This window comes from Rissa tridactyla, chromosome 2 (assembly GCF_028500815.1).
Source record: "Rissa tridactyla isolate bRisTri1 chromosome 2, bRisTri1.patW.cur.20221130, whole genome shotgun sequence".
Taxonomy (NCBI): domain Eukaryota; kingdom Metazoa; phylum Chordata; class Aves; order Charadriiformes; family Laridae; genus Rissa; species Rissa tridactyla.
Genome location: NC_071467.1, coordinates 130,786,247 through 130,804,449, shown reverse-complemented (window position 1 = coordinate 130,804,449; position 18,203 = coordinate 130,786,247). Strand labels below are relative to the sequence as shown.

General features: G+C 38.3%; 1 protein-coding gene across 1 annotated transcript in view; it reads right to left on the bottom strand.

Annotated features, from left to right (window-relative positions):
• Positions 1 to 1,551: 1,551 nt before the first annotated feature.
• Positions 1,552 to 18,203, bottom strand: part of HIBADH (3-hydroxyisobutyrate dehydrogenase) — an 85,999-nt gene continuing 69,347 nt past the window's right edge. The window contains exons 5-8 of the mRNA XM_054191354.1: positions 16,332 to 16,465; positions 15,691 to 15,767; positions 7,895 to 8,051; positions 1,552 to 2,550 (exon numbers count right to left, since the gene is read on the bottom strand). Of these exons, the coding sequence (XP_054047329.1) occupies positions 2,392 to 2,550; positions 7,895 to 8,051; positions 15,691 to 15,767; positions 16,332 to 16,465 (527 nt within the window). The 3' untranslated portion in view covers positions 1,552 to 2,391. The remainder of the gene's footprint in view (positions 2,551 to 7,894; positions 8,052 to 15,690; positions 15,768 to 16,331; positions 16,466 to 18,203) is intronic.

Here is an 18,203-nt window from a genome sequence, read left to right as displayed (position 1 = left end):
GCTGTCTGCCCTGAAGCTGGGGTTTTTTTGGGTTTTTTTTGTGTTTTGTTTTTAATTTCAGCCAACATCCTCCTCCAAGAAGGAGACCACAGAACATTTTGTTGGTTTGCCAAAATAGCATTCTGGCAGCCTTTACTCCAACTTGAGCACCCTGTGCTTTGGAGTAGGAATTTAAAATTTGTTCAGAGGTTGTGGGGGAGGAGAAATGAACCCCAGGAAGCCTAAGCTACAAGCCTTTGGGAGAAACATAAAAATAACAACGAAGTTTCCACATGCTTAACAGAGGCTTTATGATTTCAGAAGCTAAAAGCCTCAAAGAGCGTGTCTCACTGAGTATATTCTCTTTCCTCACAAGTCCCAACATTTATGTGTCCATATAACGTCTTCAGAAAACAACTGATGATGCTTCCTGCAAGCCCAGGGTCACAGGGAAGCCCAGGGCTACCGGCAAACACATTCATAGCAAACGCTGCTACATGCTGGGGTGGACAGCAGAAGGAAGCATCTCCCAGCAGTCCTGCTGATGCCAGCCAGATCTCCAAGTCAAATACAGAGGACACAAACTTAACCAAGACTCTCCCACAGTTCCTTACCTCATCCATTATAAAACTTGGAAATGAACAAGGATCCTCCTGGCAAAAACATCCTTCTCTACATGACCTCAAATTAATTATGAGCGTAGGTCCATCCTTTGTATTATGCGAGGCAGGAGTGCCATAGGAAAAATTGTTATAGTATGTGATACTGTTATCAAAGGTCAAAACACACATCGGCAACTATAATTCCATGTTTCTGCATTTTCTAGCACTTGAGTGGTTGACTTTGCAATCTGAATAGTTTTTAGTGCAGGTAGTTTTGCGTCTAATTTCATGGAATGAATGCAAACCTGTAGACACAGTAGTTTTACCAAAAGAGAGACCAACAATTTTTTAAAAGTAAGATTTCTCCCAGTAGTCCTACATTCATATAGAACATTCATGAGCCCCAAATCCCCGAATAACCTAGAATGTCAAACAGTTTTCAAGGAAAACTGAAAGGAGAACAGATCAACCAGTACTGTTTAATGACTTCGTATGATGTTACTAATGTGTTAAAATATAACGTCCAAGTTCTCAGAAGATTATTCACAGACTTGAGCTAATTCAAGCACACCATTTTGTTACCCAAATGTGCACATATATAAAAAAGGATCCTTCGTACAACCAAAATAGGAATGTAAACACGTAACTGACCATTAAGCCTAGAGCCTGCAAGTAAGTCTGAACGTGAGTAGTTCCAGCGAAATCAGCATGAGTATTTACATCCATAAAGCCAAGTATGTACCTGTACTTTTGCAAAACCATGGAGATGGAGAATGGTTACGGTAATACGAATGAAAATATACCACCATCTGCATTTCACAACAAGAGCTCTTGAAAAGCTTGGTTTTGCAAGATAATCTGTAGAAAACCAAGCACATTAAAAAATCAGACCACTTAGTACAAGTTTTTGGTTAATTGTGTGTGTACAAGAGTGCATCAAAACAAGAAGCAAATAATCATACAACAAGTATTTACCAGTATAGATTTTTATTTCTTTTCAAAATAATGGGGTTTATTTAGATTTAAAATACTTCAGTAATTACGTAAAACAAATGTACACTTTGTTAGAACTTCTGGTAAGTGCTGTTCTTGAGTTCTGAAAATGTGTGACAGAATACAAGAAAATATAAAATTGGGTTAGCAAAATACAATAATGAAGCTTTACAAGAGGGACACACATTCTATGTTATTTTAACTAAGTCTATCAGGTAAACATGCTGTAACAGCTCTCCACTTAGAAACACGTGCCTATAAATTTAATCTGCAACCTGAATCCCAGGAAAAATTCACTACTGATCAACTCAAGGCTGGTAGGTCCAAGGAAAAAAACAATCCATCTCAAGCTGTGTTTCTTTATTGAACAAATCTTCCCTTTTTCCATAAAGTATTCATTTTAAACTTTAATAGATCACTATATATCATAAAATCACTATATAACATTCTCTTACTATTCAAGATTCACCTAAGTTTATAGCCATAATGTAAGTTATTTTATATGCAAACAGTTAAGTGTTTCATAAAAAAAATATTTATTTATTGCATCTAGAGGAAAAAAAAAACTTTGACGGTTCTTAAAAAAAAAGAAAGAAGAAATCACCGTCTGGCTAATTGCCAAACAATCCTTTCCTCTGGCTTGCTTTTTCAAGAATTATGAAAAAACCCTGGAGTTCGCTGTGATCTAGACAACCAAAGATGATTAGTCTGTATGGGATCAGTATGCACAGTGTTTGATTAAACTCACATACTTCTCAAACGGGCTATCAGGATAAAAAAATGTGGTTTGTTATTGTGTCCATTTCCAAAGGACAGCTCACAAGTTTTCCTCCTCACGTAAAAACTGGAACACAGCTGAGAAGTCTTTTAGGGCATAGCCTTTTGCACACATCATCCTGTAGATCTGATGTGCCTGGGATCCCAAAGGAACTGGTGTCTTTGTGTTGGTGGCAGAAATCTGGGCCAAGCCAAGATCCTGTGGGGAGGGAGAAGAGGGAGGAATAGGGCAGAGAGGAAAAACGGAAGGAAAGAGAAAAGAGAAAAAGTCAGGGGAGAAACAACAAGGATATAAATAGCCAAGTACATATTATAGGTTATTTGACTTCCATTGTGAAGAGAACTCTACTGCCAATAAATACAATACTCCAGCCTTAAAATTTCCGTCCTGGAAGAAGGAAGCCTTGTTTAGTTTTTCATTTTTAAACAGTAACTGTTATTCAACAGAAAAACCCCAAACTTTGCAAGGCATGCGACCTCCTTCCGGAGAGGAGGAATTTTAAGATTCTTGATCACTACATAACCTGGCAGCAATACTCAGACTCTTTTCCCCCACTTTGTTATGTCATCTCCAAACCCCAAATTCCCCTGGCTATTCACTTAAGCATTTCACATAGGTTCTAATTGCATTGTTTTCTTGTTTGGGAAAGAGGACATCTTTCTTTCTAAAAACAGGTTAAAAATCAAGCAGGAGGGATTTGAATAACAACAAAATTGAAGCCACTTAGCCTACATATATTTACTGTAACGTGACCAGTTAATAGCAAAATGAGAGGCATAGGCCACTTTGTGAATATGAATGGTTTGCAGCCTAACTGGAAGGATGTATCAAAGAATCCCTTAGGGGACTGTCCTGGGTCTGCTACAAATCTTGAAGATAAAGGGATACAGAGAATAATTCTACTGCATTTTTAAGCACCAAATTTGGGGGAAAGAAGCAGGGGAGGTTGCAAAAGAGGATGAATTTGGAACCTGTCCTCCAAGAGTCCTTGGTCAACTACAGCTATAATCTGAAATAAACAGGACAGAACTCAAAGGCAAGTACCAGGCACTATGACTAACCATAGTTAGCTAAAAATAGTCGGCTGCACGCATGCTGGACAGAAATGACAAGCTAGGCTGGAGGATGTCTTGAATTCTAAGCTGAATCAGACACGAAACCAATCAAAGAAGGAAAAGCTAACAAGGACCTGGATACATAAACAGATCTCTTGTCTAAGTATGAAAGTAATGCTTGGACTCAAGGTTGCCTTTATAAGGTCTTGCTAGAGGAATCAATTTTGCGGTCCACGTTCCAAGAAAGTTGCAAAAGAACCTCTCAGGCGTTATGAGGAAGTGCCTGGATTTTCTGTCCATCCAGGAACATGGTGGTTCATAGAATTTGCTGTGTTTTTATTTTTTTTAAATAACAAATCTTTGATACAGAAGAACTGAGAGACTGTAGTACTGCTAAGAGCACCTTTGGCTTCTCAGGGATGACTTACAAGACAGGTCTTTACTTTCTATGTGTCTGGATTTGAATTAGCACAAGGAAATTCAAGATCTTACTCTACTCTCTAAATGTCACTTCAATCTGTAAATCGGCTCTATAAAGGTCATTCTGATACAAATCGGAATTATAGTTACTCTTCCTATTACCCTTGAATGACTTCAAGTTCTAGAAAAATTGGAAAAACATACTTATCAGATGTCACAGGATCCAAAATATTCTTCATCTGCATCTGGGCAGATCATTCCTTCTTGCCTAGCAATTCTGTTGAAAGACTAATGCCCTGATAAATCTAGGAACAGTTACTTTAACCTCACTTACAGTAAGATATTCCATCACATATTCCTAGCCTCTTCTAAACCCTCTTTCTGAAACCTGTTGCCATATTATCCATGTTACTCAACAAAGCTTAAATCACATCATGAAAGAGTAGAACGGCAAAATCATCTAACACCTAGTGAAGATGCTTGGTTTTGGTAGTGGTGATCGTGATCTATTTCTCTCTGAAGAGGCATTCACAGAGGCAATCCCTGAAAATTCTGAACAGACTGCTAGCACAAATACAATTTCATAAATTGTGTGTGTTCACTTTAATAATGAAAGTCTGGCTCCAAGATGGCTGTAACATCAGACAGCATCTCCATAATTAAGTGGACAAGGACTCCTTACTCCAAAGGGCAGGAAGGTTGTTTTGGTTCTTTAAACTCCGTTCTATAAATTAGAGCTTTGAAGGAAAAAAAATTACAAAATGTAAGTAAAGCTTATCTTTAGCTTAAGTTGTGAAGTATTTTGCATCTTTTCTCTTGAGGTTGGAGATTCCTTGAGTGAAAAATAGTACAAAACAGCTCTGAAAGAAATTTGCCCTTTGCTGACCCTTTTGGAAAAGTAAAAATCAGAGCATAGTTTATGGCTCCTCTCATACTCTTTGGAACTGACAACATCTTCCAGATGTCTCAGTGTACCTACTATTCTAACCACTTTTTCTCAGCTTGGAATAGGGAAACAGATTCTCTTTCAGGACACAGTTGCCAACATATTTTAAAAAAAGCAAAAAAATGCTCACTTTGGAAACACCTGGTTCCTCGGACTCATTTTGCAGTTGATGTAAATGAAACTCTTCCATTCAGAATAAAACTCAAAGGCTGTCTTGACATGAGTCAAGAATAGTATGATATAAATCTAGCTCTTCTCAGGATTCAAAGACGACATTTGATTAGCAACTGTGCTGCGAATGAAAGACTGAATTGCGAATGAAAAAGGCCTGCAATGCCTCAGACACAAAGACAGTGAAGGGAAGTAAACCAGACTTTAAAAATGCAAAATCTTTAGAGCACTTTTCACATTAAGTTGACTAAATTCTAGGTTTCATTGTCAGATTTCAAGACTGAAGAGCTTTTCAGAGATGTCTGACAAAGTTTTCTGACCCAAACACTTAAAATAAGGATCCTTTGGCTTTGAGAAAGCCACTGGTGACAAAATACTTTTAAGAAAGCCTTTGACTTCTGCCACATCTGATATGTGAGCAGTAACCTGAAGTTTAGTAACTGTGTTTAGGGACTGTGTGTTACTGAGTCACTCTTAGATGTTTTCATTATGGAGTATTCTCTTCTCAACCTCAGGGTTGTACCTACCTCCTTCTCCTTTGAATATAGGTTTTCTTTTTTCTTAAGTGGCAAAAGCATGCTTTGTATTTCACAGAATAAAAAGTCCCCAACTCAAACAATTCACAAACTGCTTAAGTCATATACCAGGATGAAAGGGATAGTAGCAAAAGCCTTTCCACAAACTAAAATGTCTTAAAAGAGGTCACCACTACGCCAAATAATACCTTGAATATGATCAGCTCTGTCTTGGTTACTTACTCATTCAAGTAATCTTCTGTCTATATAGAACAACAGCATTGTTCAAGAGGCATGAGAGGAATTTAGCATCTCTCCTTATTGAGGATTCCAGCCTAAAAAAGGCCATCTTCAGGCTGCCTGTCAGGCAGGGCTGGCAGGAGGGGCATAGTCAGAAGAGGTGAACAGCAATTACAAGCCTCTCTGAGGAACTCTCCTCTTAGTTATCACTGATGCTCTATAACCAAAAGCTGGCAGTTTCAACAAGCGCAAGCCAAGCTGCTATTCCTCCAATGAAAGGAAGATCTTTTAAGGCAGCTTCCAGAGGACATGAAGGTCCCCCTTAGAAGCAGACCAAAATTAAAGAAAAAAAAACCTTTACAGAGAAATTTAAAAGGAAGGGAAGGAAATATGCACCCCCATCCACTTTATATTATGAGGTTATTCTGGACAAGAGTTATGAATCATAAGAACAGAGATTGCAGGGTGAAACGGTACAACAGGCAGAACAGATTCTGAACACAGCACACAAGATGGAAACAAGAGCTTTGACACTGTGCCAAAATCAAATTGCTTATCTCTAATCAACAGGCCTGGCAAACTCCAAACAATAACCTAACACATTTTATAGATCAATAATTTAAATAACATTTTATTGTCCCCTATCTTCAATGACACGAACATGACGTAAAAACTGCTGCTTTCCAGTATTTTAACACATCCCTCAAAAGAAATGAAAGCTCCAGGTTGTTCGTCCATAAACATAAAATGTAGCAGGCCAACCACTGGGGTTTTAAGCCATGCTGCATCAGCAAAATTTTCTGGTGCTACTACATGCAAAACAGTCTGGACCCACTCTGGACAGAATTTGGCTAATTCCTCTGAATATGCAAATACACCAATGGACATAAATGAACTGCAAAATGACAGGAACAGTATCACTTGGCAGGTATTACATACAGGAACTCCAGCACTGTGGAGGTTTGCATGGCAATATCTGAGTTTGATCACCAGCTCTGAGAATGTTGCTGTAGTTTTAAGCACTTAATTTCCACTGTATGTGGAATAGCTGAAAATGGCCAGAAAGCCTAACCAACTGGGAGTGCTCATAAACTGGTATTCCCAAAACCTGTCCTATACGAACTCAAATGCCTCCCTCAGGGCGGTATTGCCATGAAACTAATATTCAGTGTGACATTTCCTGCACTTACATGCTTAGATGACAGATCTCTTCCAGGGATGGTTTTATGATTTACTTTAGGCAATCAAATGCAGAAGTAGTTGAAGAGTCAGAGTTCTATAGCTCCTTCCTCCAATTGTGTGTCCTCATCAGTGGGATGCAGAGCCCTGACCTCCTTGCCTACTTTCCTCTGGCCTCTAAGAGCTTAGCTTTCCTGACCACAGAGTGACTCAGAGCAGTGCTTTTCCTAGAACAGCCAAGAGCATGGCAATAAGTGTACTCTCCTGGGATGGGATAGCTGTAGGTTACAACTTCCTCATGCTGAGATGGACCTAAAACCCAGATCTCTCACTTCATGGACAAAAAATTTAGATTACTAGGTTATTACTCATAAGAAGCACTACTTCTGCCACCAACAAAGACATTTCAGGAGAGCTCACAGAATGGTGTGGATACCTGCAGAATATCAGTCTGCTGGGGTGTGGGTTGAGACCTGTGTGTCTTCTGCATTCCAAATGCCCTTAGGCAGAAAGACAAGCACATAAGCAGTTGGCATAGCAAGCAAGGGGAGAGTGTATGTCCAGTAGCACAGTTTAAGGTATCTGGAATAGATTGGGCTCAAAATCTTAGATGCTTATGCCACTATTCACACCTAATTAGGTCACCTGGATTTCCCCAAATTGCTCTCTTGAGTTTAGGGTCCTAAATTCTAGTCAGCAAGAGGCACCTAAATGGCTTGCTGAACACTTGCCATACACACAAATCCATCAGGACTCCTGGATTAAGGCAGAATTTAAAAAGACAGCACATATAATCTCACTGAGTGGCTCAGAAGTAATAGTAGCTAGAAAGAGGCTGGAGGCTAAGGAAAAGCTGCCTACACAACTCATTAATTTAGAGCTACAGTAAGAGGCTGGATTCCACTCTGTTCATGCACGCATATTTCCCTATAATCATAATTTTTCACTGAGAAAAATGTTCGCTAGAAGCCCAGAGAGAAGCAACTGTACACAATTTACACGCAAGTATTACGTACCTTAGCCATGAGTGTTGTTCCAAAGCCACCTTGATAATTATTAGCAGATGGTACTCCTTCCATCACTCCAGGAACAGGGTTGTATGTGTCGCTTGACCAACAGCGACCTGAGCTCATATTTAGGATTTTGGCCAGCAGCTTTGGGTCAAGGCCTAATCTGTCAAAGGTCAAGGAAGAGAAGCGTTAATGTCAAAATGCACAAGACATGGGTGACTTGTTTTATATCTTAGGACCCTAGCGTCATTTCTCTCCCTTTATTATAAGTCATGAAAAATGACACAGTATTGATATTGGGGGTAGGGATGCTGTCTCTTAAATTAAAGAACATCAATTCACTGTTTAAGCAGCAGGTTTTCAGAGCTTTTTTTCCTTCTGCACTAAGTAAATCCCCTTCACCTAGCAATTTTGAAAGTGCAAGCAAAACAAAGAACTCTGGGAACAGCAGTTCCCTTGTATTTCAATTACTAAAACACATTCTCTGTTCTCCTGCCCACTAGGTCACATACTTGTTCTTCGTATCAAAATCATATTCTTTAAAGCAGAACAAAGCAAAAAGTTCACAAGCAAATGTGGCAGTGTGAAAGTACTTGTGCAATGGGTTTATATGTGCACACTCATGCATTTTTGATGTAAGCAAGACAATGGAAATGATGATCCTGCTCTAATAAGTGAACAAAACCACTACACTTTTCAAAAAATATTACTATGGCATATAACTGCACATTCTTTGCTTTTCTATTATTAAATCTTCATTATACACTCCTGCTTAGGTGGCAAGCCTGCCTCTCACTGTGACATATGTTATCTATTCGCAAACATACATTATAGTTCCGGGTCAACCGTTGATAAGGTTACTGATCCTGATAAAACAAAGCTTGTCCAAGTAGAAACGTCATTTGTTCTATCACAGAGCTGATGGCATAAACTGCTGCTCAACATGGACTCTGAAAGTACTTCAATACTATAGAAAATTAATCCTCTTATGGATTCACATTTATGCTGATATAAAGTTGTATGTGTAATTTTACATGAATTACATTTACAGCAACAATGAGTGGCAGCATCTTATCCGCCCTGTACGCATTTACACTCATGACAAAGAAGAAAGCAAGGGAATTATCTCCAATAACAATCCAAGATGAGAAAAGGACATTTTAAAAGGGATATATGACAACGTACTTTGCCACGGACAAGCAAACATGTTAAAAATAAAATGCCTTTTCCACACAGTTCCAGCTGAGCTTTAACCTTCGTAGAAGTCAACACTCTACATTAGTTCTTACACCACAGACTTCTTGCAGATCTCCATAGCCATGGGGATCCTAACACTGATTCCAGGCACTGTGCTGCTCAAGGTTTTAATGTGTAGGTAAGTAAAGCTCTTAACCAATCGAATAGTTGGTAAAATTTATGCCTATTATTTCAGTAGGCATTTCAGATTCGAAAAAATACATTTAAGACAGTGGGCCCTACAGCATGGTTCCTGTTCCCATAACAGCACGTTTCCTGCAGTTCTGCCCTCCTAATGCAAAGCAGAATCTCTTTCTGTGCTGCAAAGGTAGCTTTTTAGCATTACTGCTGTGCAGTCTTATTCATAACTTGCTGCAGCAGCCCCTGGAATTCAATGGAAAGTCCCCTGCTGGCCTGAATGGGATCAAGCTTTATTCTCCTCCCCATTTTTTTCCAATCCTCTGACTCAACTGAATTCTTTCAACTGCCATTCATGTAAAAAAAACGTATTTTCCAGCACTGATATGTTTTCACAGTATTTTAATTGTACTTTCACCTTGTATAGTGTGCATCAAAGTCTTCATGAAGAACCACTCCGAATAAAGGCTTTTATTGTTGTCATCTAAAAAAAATGCATTGGGAGCAGACAATGCCTGAGCTTTCCAATACACAGAGGTTGCTTTTTTGACCAAAACAAATCTCTTGGCTTGTTTGTTTCCTTATCTTTGTTACATCCAGATCAGTATTTTTAGCCGTGTAGTGCCTGCTTGTGCCGTATGTAGCTGCGTACAGAGGCCCGTAATTACAGCTGTGAGTACACCGCAAGACAGAGAGCTTATTAGTTCAAAATGCATATAACCCTCCTGAAGAACGAATGCTCTTCTCACAGTGTTCCAACTACCTCTCTGAGAAAGTATACTTTAAAAGATATATGTGTATTATACAGATATGGAAAATATTGTCTGCACTAGATCTGGCATATTTTTGCTCTAGGAAAAGAAAAAGGAAGATAGTGTCAGTTTAAATCCCTGCTTCTTCAAACTTCGTTGCTCTTAAACACCATGCAGATTCTCTTCAGGAGACCTGAACCTATTTTTTTTTCTCCTTTGCAGCAAGTGTATCATTAATAAGAGCAAGTTAGAAGTGCTTTGCATTTCATCTTTCTGAGGATTCATCCACTGGTGCATATATAACTGACAGTTAAAATTAGACATATATTAAAATCAGTTACTGAAGAAGTCCTCTGTCTTCCACTGTGCCCAAAGCTTGTAATGGTCTGAAACCAGCTAGAATATACAGTAATTGTCATTCAGTGAGAGTCTATCCTAGAAAGTCATGCTTCAGTGGAGAAGACTGAGTTTCCATTTGAAATCAACAAATTAATCCAAGACAGGTATCTGAAAGGGCAAGTTTAATAGGAAGCAGCTACTGGGCTCTCAACCATGATAAAATGTTATTGCTGTTTCCCTGTAAATTGGCTGGGAACATATGATACTCTCTGCATAAGAGCTCCATTGCTGTTCAAGAGATATACTGCTCAAGCTATCAAAATGATGACAGTCTGCCAGTCCCCATAACAACTTGCCATTGGACGTGGCAAGAGCTTGTGCATGCGCGTGTGAATTTACAATTACCAAAATGTTCTTCTCCCTTATAAGCAGAAAAGAAGTCCATGTATTAACTGTACTTATAATAGAGCAAAAACAATTGCTTCCCTCAAATCAATGCTTCTTCAATAACATTGCTAATGAACTGAACAGCAGAAACTCAGCAACGGACACACATACCAAAAAAATGGTTGAAATAGGATCCCTTCAAGCCACTGATCAAACTCAAGTTTTGCTGAGCTTTGATAAAAGAATGTGCTGAAATTTTCACACATTCCTCCAAGAGTTTAGTCTGGAACAAACAGAAAAACTGAAATGGCATCTCACAAAAAAAGATATGTCCTGGTCTCATTTTAAGGTGTAACAACTGAAGTAGCTGAACTGTTGAGTTTCCCATCTCAAGGTGCTTTGGATAAATACCACATGAAGTTGCAAATATTCAAGCAGAAAAACTGGCTGCTCATGGCCTGGATGAGCATACGATCTGCTGGATCAAGCACTGGCTGGATGGACGGTCCCAAAGAGTGGTGGTCAATGGAGTTAAATCCAGCTGGCGGCTGGTCACAACTGGTGTCCCTCAGGGCTCAGTGTTGGGACCATTTCTGTTTAACATCTTTATTGATGATCTTGATAAGGACATAGAGTCTATTATCAGTAAGTTCGCAGATGACACCAAGTTAAGCAGGAGTGTTGATCTGCATGAGGATAGGGAGGCTCTACAGAGAGACCTGGATAGATTGGATCGATGGGCCAATGCTAACGGTATGAGCTTCAACAAGGCCAAGTGCTGGGTCCTGCACTTGGGCCACAACAACCCCATGCATTGCTACAGGCTTGGGGAAGTGTGGCTGGAGAGCTGCCCGGCAGAAAAGGACCTGGGGGTTCTAACTGACAAGTGGCTGAACATGAGCCAGCAGTGTGCCCAGGTGGCCAAGAAAGCCAATGCCATCCTGGCTTGTATTAGAAATAGCAGAAGTAGGGAGGTGATTGTCCCCCTGTACTCAACACTGGTGAGGCCACACCTTGAGTATTGTGTCCAGTTCTGGGCACTTCAATATGAGAGAGAGATCGAGGTGCTGGAGCGAGTGCAGAGGAGGGCAACGAAGCTGGTGAAGGGCCTGGAGAATAAATCTTATGAGGAGCGATTGAAGAAGCTGGGACTGTTTAGTTTGAGGAAGAGGAGGCTGAGGGGAGACCTCATCACTCTCTACAACTACTTGAAAGGACATTGTAGAGAGGCTGGTGCTGGTCTCTTCTCACAGGTAATTAGTGATAGAACAAGAGGGAATGGCTTCAAGCTGCAGCAGGGTAGGTTTAGAGTGGACATTAGGAAAAAATTCTTCACAGAAAGAGTGGTCAGACACTGGAATAGGCTGCCCAGGGAGGTGGTGGAGTCACCATCCCTGAACGTGTTTAAGAGTAGTTTAGATGTGGTGTTAGGGGATTGGTGTAGGGGAGAACTTTGTAGAGTGGGGTTGATGGTTGGACTCGATGATCCCAAGGGTCTTTTCCAACCTAAATGATTCTATGATTAGGACTCTTGTAACATAGCTAAAAATGACTTTGCTATTGGTGTTTTCAACAAAGTAAATGCTTTCAAATATCATTAATAACTTCCACAAGACTTTACTCTAGCCCCATGCTGAAAACAGCAGAGCCACAGTGCTCTTGGAGGAATTCTTTTTCAGGGCACTCTTTCTAAAATTTGCAGTAGGGATGTGCCCAGGGCTAATCATCCCTCAGCCTGCGGCACATATTCCTCTCCACACTGCTGATTCCCCTTCCTGCTCATGTCTTCCATCTACAGCCCAGGGATGCTCACAGAAACCAGATCTAGAGGCTGAAACTACGTTTAGACTCAGCCTCAGAGGAAAAAAGTTCTTTTACCGTCTTTCCACTTTATATATCTAAAAAAGCAAGCAGGCACAAATCCATATACAGTAAAACTGCTTGTGAAAGAGCTGTATTTGCAGCTTTTGACCTATATCTGGGTGCTACCACACTCCCTCCTTGTAGAGACGACTTCCTCTACTGTTGGAAGCACAAAAGTGATTTTGCAGTGAGGTTATTGCCACAGAGCCCTTATTGCTCTCCTAATGCCTTACAGCCCAGGCATATTAAGAAACCTTGTCCTATCTTGTGTCACCACATAAGCCCTTCCCCAAGTCTGGGCAGGTAGTTTCTGAAGGGACCACAAACCACACAAGTTGCACTATCATGCTACAAAAAAAGAAAATGCAAATGAAAATGTGAATTCACATCCAGAATGTCTGCCACACCTCCTAACTTTCAGTAGCAACATTCCTAAAGCATCAGGAAATTAATGGAAAAACAAAACAAAGCAAGCATTTCAGTGGTCAGAATTCAGGATGGAATTTTTTTAAAAATTAGTTACGCAATCTAAACCAAATCACTTCCAGTGAAAATGGACATCTTCATTAGTAAATGAAGATGATTAGTAAATGAAGATGATGTTAGAGTAAAGTAGAAAAGTAAGTGTAATACCAATGCAGAAATTACATAGCAATATTGCCAGTTTTTCTGGGAGTTTATTGTGGAATTTTTGCTCAGTAATGTCAGTTTTCCTTCCTCACCACACGCTATTTGCTACTTATGTTGAAGTCTGGAAAAATTATATAATTTCAAATATAAAATAAATAAAACAATAGCGGATGTCATTTAAAAATCTGAAATTAATAAAACCGTAACTCACTGCTTCAGAAAATGAAAATTTAGGCTGCATGGTTTATGAAAACATTAGAGAAGAAGTGGTTTATTAATAGAATTAATATCACACTGTTTTGAAGACTCAAGCTCAGAGCATATATTGGTTTCTGGAAGGTGATGTAATAGGACTTTCTAGTTAAATCTAGTTCAGTCAGCAATATTTTGAATAATTAATTATCCAAAGTCCCTAAAACTCAAGATTTAAATGATGTAGTAGAAATACACAATGTATGACATGAAGATATTTTATATTCTATCTAAAAGTTAAGAACATGTCTAAGCTCCACAATTCCCATTATGAATTTTTTAGATATCCAGTGTCCTTTACCATTATTAGGTCAGAGTCAGATTTTCTTCACCAGATATGCATTAATCTAATAAATCAAGTTCAGCTTCCTACACTCTCCAGACTAGGCAGCCACACTAGCCTTTGAGTCTTAGTCTTAAAAAAAAAATCCAATAAATTTATTGATATAGGAAAACTTCTAATAATAAGAATTACAACTGTTAACTTGTACATTAGAAATCTGTACCCACCAAAAGTGGAAAGCTCTTATTCTAGTTATAAGCAGAAGTAATCTTCTCCAGGATTTAAAACACAGCACATTAAAATCAATGCAAGGGTTCTGAAATACTTCATAAGGCTTTAAATTACAGCCTCTGTCTTAAACCTCATGCAGTTTTGGACTAATTGAGATTCTGCTCTTCATATAATTCAGGTTACAATCAGCAGGATTCTTCTACAACAAGTAGAGTTCCTTTCTGATTACCGTCATTGTAGGGTAGGAAGGTTTGTGTATTGCCACCTTCACACTGGATTTTTGCTTATAAATGCTGAATACAAATTTGGCCAAAATTTGAACTGGAAACGGATAAAATGAAAAATGAAAATTCTAAACACCTTCAAGCTACAGCGGCTGCAGACCTCAATTCATTCTGCACAGGGCTTACATGCCTGGAATATCTGTCTTCCGAACCTCTTGATTTTATTTTATTGTCAATTTTAACTCTAATCATTCCTACAAATGTAGATAAAAACATAATGAAAAATCAGTTGCATATGTTTTATTAAGCAAACCATGACTTAAAATAGAACCTGATGAAAGCTTTACACTACAGTGGATTACAATAGTTGTTTACAATACTACTGTTTTTATTATGGCTTGATGCAGACATGCTTCAGTATCTTACAGACTCTCAATTTTAAAATGTAAATGGTACAGGATATTGATAAACCAATTAGCACTGATGCAAAGCAAATTCCTCTTTTATCTCAATTACAACATGACAACTTAATAGGTCAAGATAGTCTAACATCTGAGACAAGGGCAATTCAATAAAACAACTGCATCTTGATATGGTAATTAAGAGGAAATGTGAATCCATTACATTGCCTCGTGTTTGTGCGCACATGTAGGCATTCTTTTTTATTTATTTAAATATTTGATGCCCTCTTGCTGTTTTTATATTGTATCAAATCCACATGAGCACATGGTCTAAAGCCCAGTTGATAAGCATCTACAATATTTGTAGTTTTAGCAGGCCAATTTTCAGGATGCAACTATGCAGATAAATAATCCATGAATTTTGTTTGAATATACTACCACTTATAAGTCAGGTGCATCACCTGATAGAAAAGAAATAGTACCCTTAGCATTGACAAGAGTGTAGTGGAGCATACTGCAGCTTTTTGACAAAGTAGGAGTTTTGGCAATCAGGACAAACTGCAGTAGTAAAGTCAAACAGGAAGGCAGATTTCTTTTTTATGCTTTGATCTTAATTTGATATACATACTGTACTAGAAGTTTTACTTCACAATATATTTTGGAACAATTTAACAAAGTAAACAAAGCCAAAAAGAGCCATACAGGAGTATAATACTCTGAATACACTGTATATTAGCTTAGAATACAAACAGTTACCTCTATATAACCTCTGCATGTTTATAATGCAAGACAAACGTTATTGTACATCATACTACACCAGAACAAATAAACTCTTAACTTCAGATGCAGAATGCAACAACCTGTAGAGCCGATACAAGAGAATATTCCTGTTCTGAAGAGTCTTACTTTAGTTTAATAATCCCTTTAGCATTTATAAGAGAATTTCTGGCTTTATCTATGGTTTATCTATGCTATCTAACCATTGTCCCAGCAAAAGTCAACCGTAAAACACGAAAACTGTTAACACACAAAAAATGCTTTAATCCAATACAAAAATCAAACAAACCTGATTCCAAGATTCATCGCCTCAGCAGTTCCAATCATACTGATGGCCAACAGCATGTTGTTGCAGATCTTTGCAGCCTGAAAGTAAGTTAAATCGTCAATTAGTTTCTGCATTTTCATAGAGCTATCATGTATGAATCTTCTTTAACCAGCTCCCGGACAGTATGATCAAATATGTTCTGACAGCTCTCTTCTAAAGGTAGCACCAGTAAGCACAGATCTACAACAGTATAAAGTCAATGAGAACTGTCCTATGGTTCCTTCAGAGATTAGGAAATACTTTTGTTCTTAGTACAGTAGCTCAGTTAGTATATATGGCATATAGGGGCTCTTTGTCCTTCAGAACATAAATTTAGAAGAAAAATTAAAAACCTGTGTTCTCTAAGAAGTATAATCTCAACAAGCCAATATGGAGAAGGACCAAGTCAGATGTTGTGGTGTTAAGCTATACAATGTGCTGGAGAAGAATGCCATGAGATTATTTTCTAAACATATTGTTGAAGACGAGTAAACAAGCAAACAAGTACGAAGGTACACAATCATGCACTTAGTTCTGGAATAAAAGAGTAGGTATCATTAAAGAAAAACAAAGCAACAAAAATAAAAGACTGAGATAACTAGTAACCCCTCAGGAGGCATTACCTGTCCGGTTCCAACCTCTCCACAGTAGACCACATTAGAACCCATGCATGTCAGCAACTCTTTTGCAGCGTCAAATTCTTGTTCCACTCCACCAACCATAAAAGTAAGGTTTCCAGCTCGAGCAGCTCCAACACCTGAATCAAGTCAACGTTGTATTCAATATCACTATCTTAAAAAAAACCTTAAATACTTTATCTTATCAGTAAGGGTCTGATGATGTAAAATTTATGTGCTTAATACTTCACTTATGATGAACCTCTCTAAGTCTATGTAAAGTAAGTCTGTAGTCCCAGTACTTACCAGATCAGAGATCTTTATTCTCAAACATTTGATGAAGATAAAGCCACCTTATCTTTCAGGCATACTGGCGGCTAAACAATTCGCAAGACTTACAGAAAACCAGCAACGTCACTCTTTATAGTTCCATATGAAGAAACAATCAACCCTTCCTGCAACTTCGCACCCCACAAAATTCACTGTATCTGAATTACTAAATAAAATTTGTTTTATCAAACTACTCATTGCATATGACTATTGACAAACTATTGCTCAAAGTTAACTCTGCTTTTATCAGCTTTTCCAAACCTAGGCTAATTTTTATCAATGCTTCCTGATTTTCATGTAATTGGACATCTAAAAGACACAGGCATATAAAATCAAACCTTCTGAATCTCCACAGTTTATTATGTTTCTAGTCTGAAGCAAAATTCTACTTAATTTGAGAAACGCTGGGTTAGTTTCCTACACATAAACGTAACAAATATACAATTATGTAAAGAACTACGTAAAAAGAAATATAAAAATGATTCACACACATACACAAACACACTATTCCCAGTTTTATTCCCGTAAGTCTGTCCTGTCTTTAACACAGGTCAGTAAGCACACACCATAGTTCTTTGATTATACAGTTTCTAAACACAAATCCAGCAATTTTTTCATGTGATATTTATCACCTCCATGAAATATTCTATTCTAAAAGAAGCCCAATTCTAATATGAATTACTCATCCATCCTTAATCTCCTCATCCTCAGCATTTAATACGTAGAACTGCTAAGAAAATTTGGCCCAAACTGATGAATATATGAGCGTCCTCACTATTTTTCACTTACACAAGAAGCACAGCCAATATACATTTTCTGTGTTATGCATCAAACTTTGGCCTGTTAGGATGTACATCTGCAGATAACAATCTACTTTGAAATTAAACGTGCTCAACTAGGTACAGCGTTCTCACAAACAGAATATCCAAGTGAAACAGTTTATTCTTCTTCCACATGGTAGACCATTTTGTTTCTACAGTAAGTCAGGTTGCTCTCCAGCTATGATTCACAGTTCTTTGTCACCAATTAGCTACCATAATAAACATTAATAAATGTTTTTATTGAAATAGTTTCCAGAGGGTAACTGGAACTGCCTTAACTGAGCTAGATGTTGTATAGCGACAAATGAAAATGCACTCTTAAAAAGCTTATCAGTTGAAGATAGAGCTTCTATTTAAAAAAAAAACCCAAACAAACAACAACAATCAAATAAAACCCCCAATCTAACCTCAAATAGCAAAAATGTTATTCTGTTAGAAGTATATCCCATTTAAACGGGACATTTCTGCTTTCCTTGTTCCCCATTAATAAATGAAATTATGCAATAAAGAACAATAGAAAGAGAAAACAAATAAGGCCATAATGAACCCATCATGGCAACGAAGTTTGTGCACAAAAAGTTCTGCTAAAGTGGGCAACCGTAGCAGGCTAATAAGAGCTTTTCTCAACTTAAAGCCTTAAGTCCATGTAAGTGCTGTGTCACAGGTAAAGAATGAAGTGGTCAGTATAGGACTTCCTTTCTGACATCAAGGACAGCTACACTGCAGC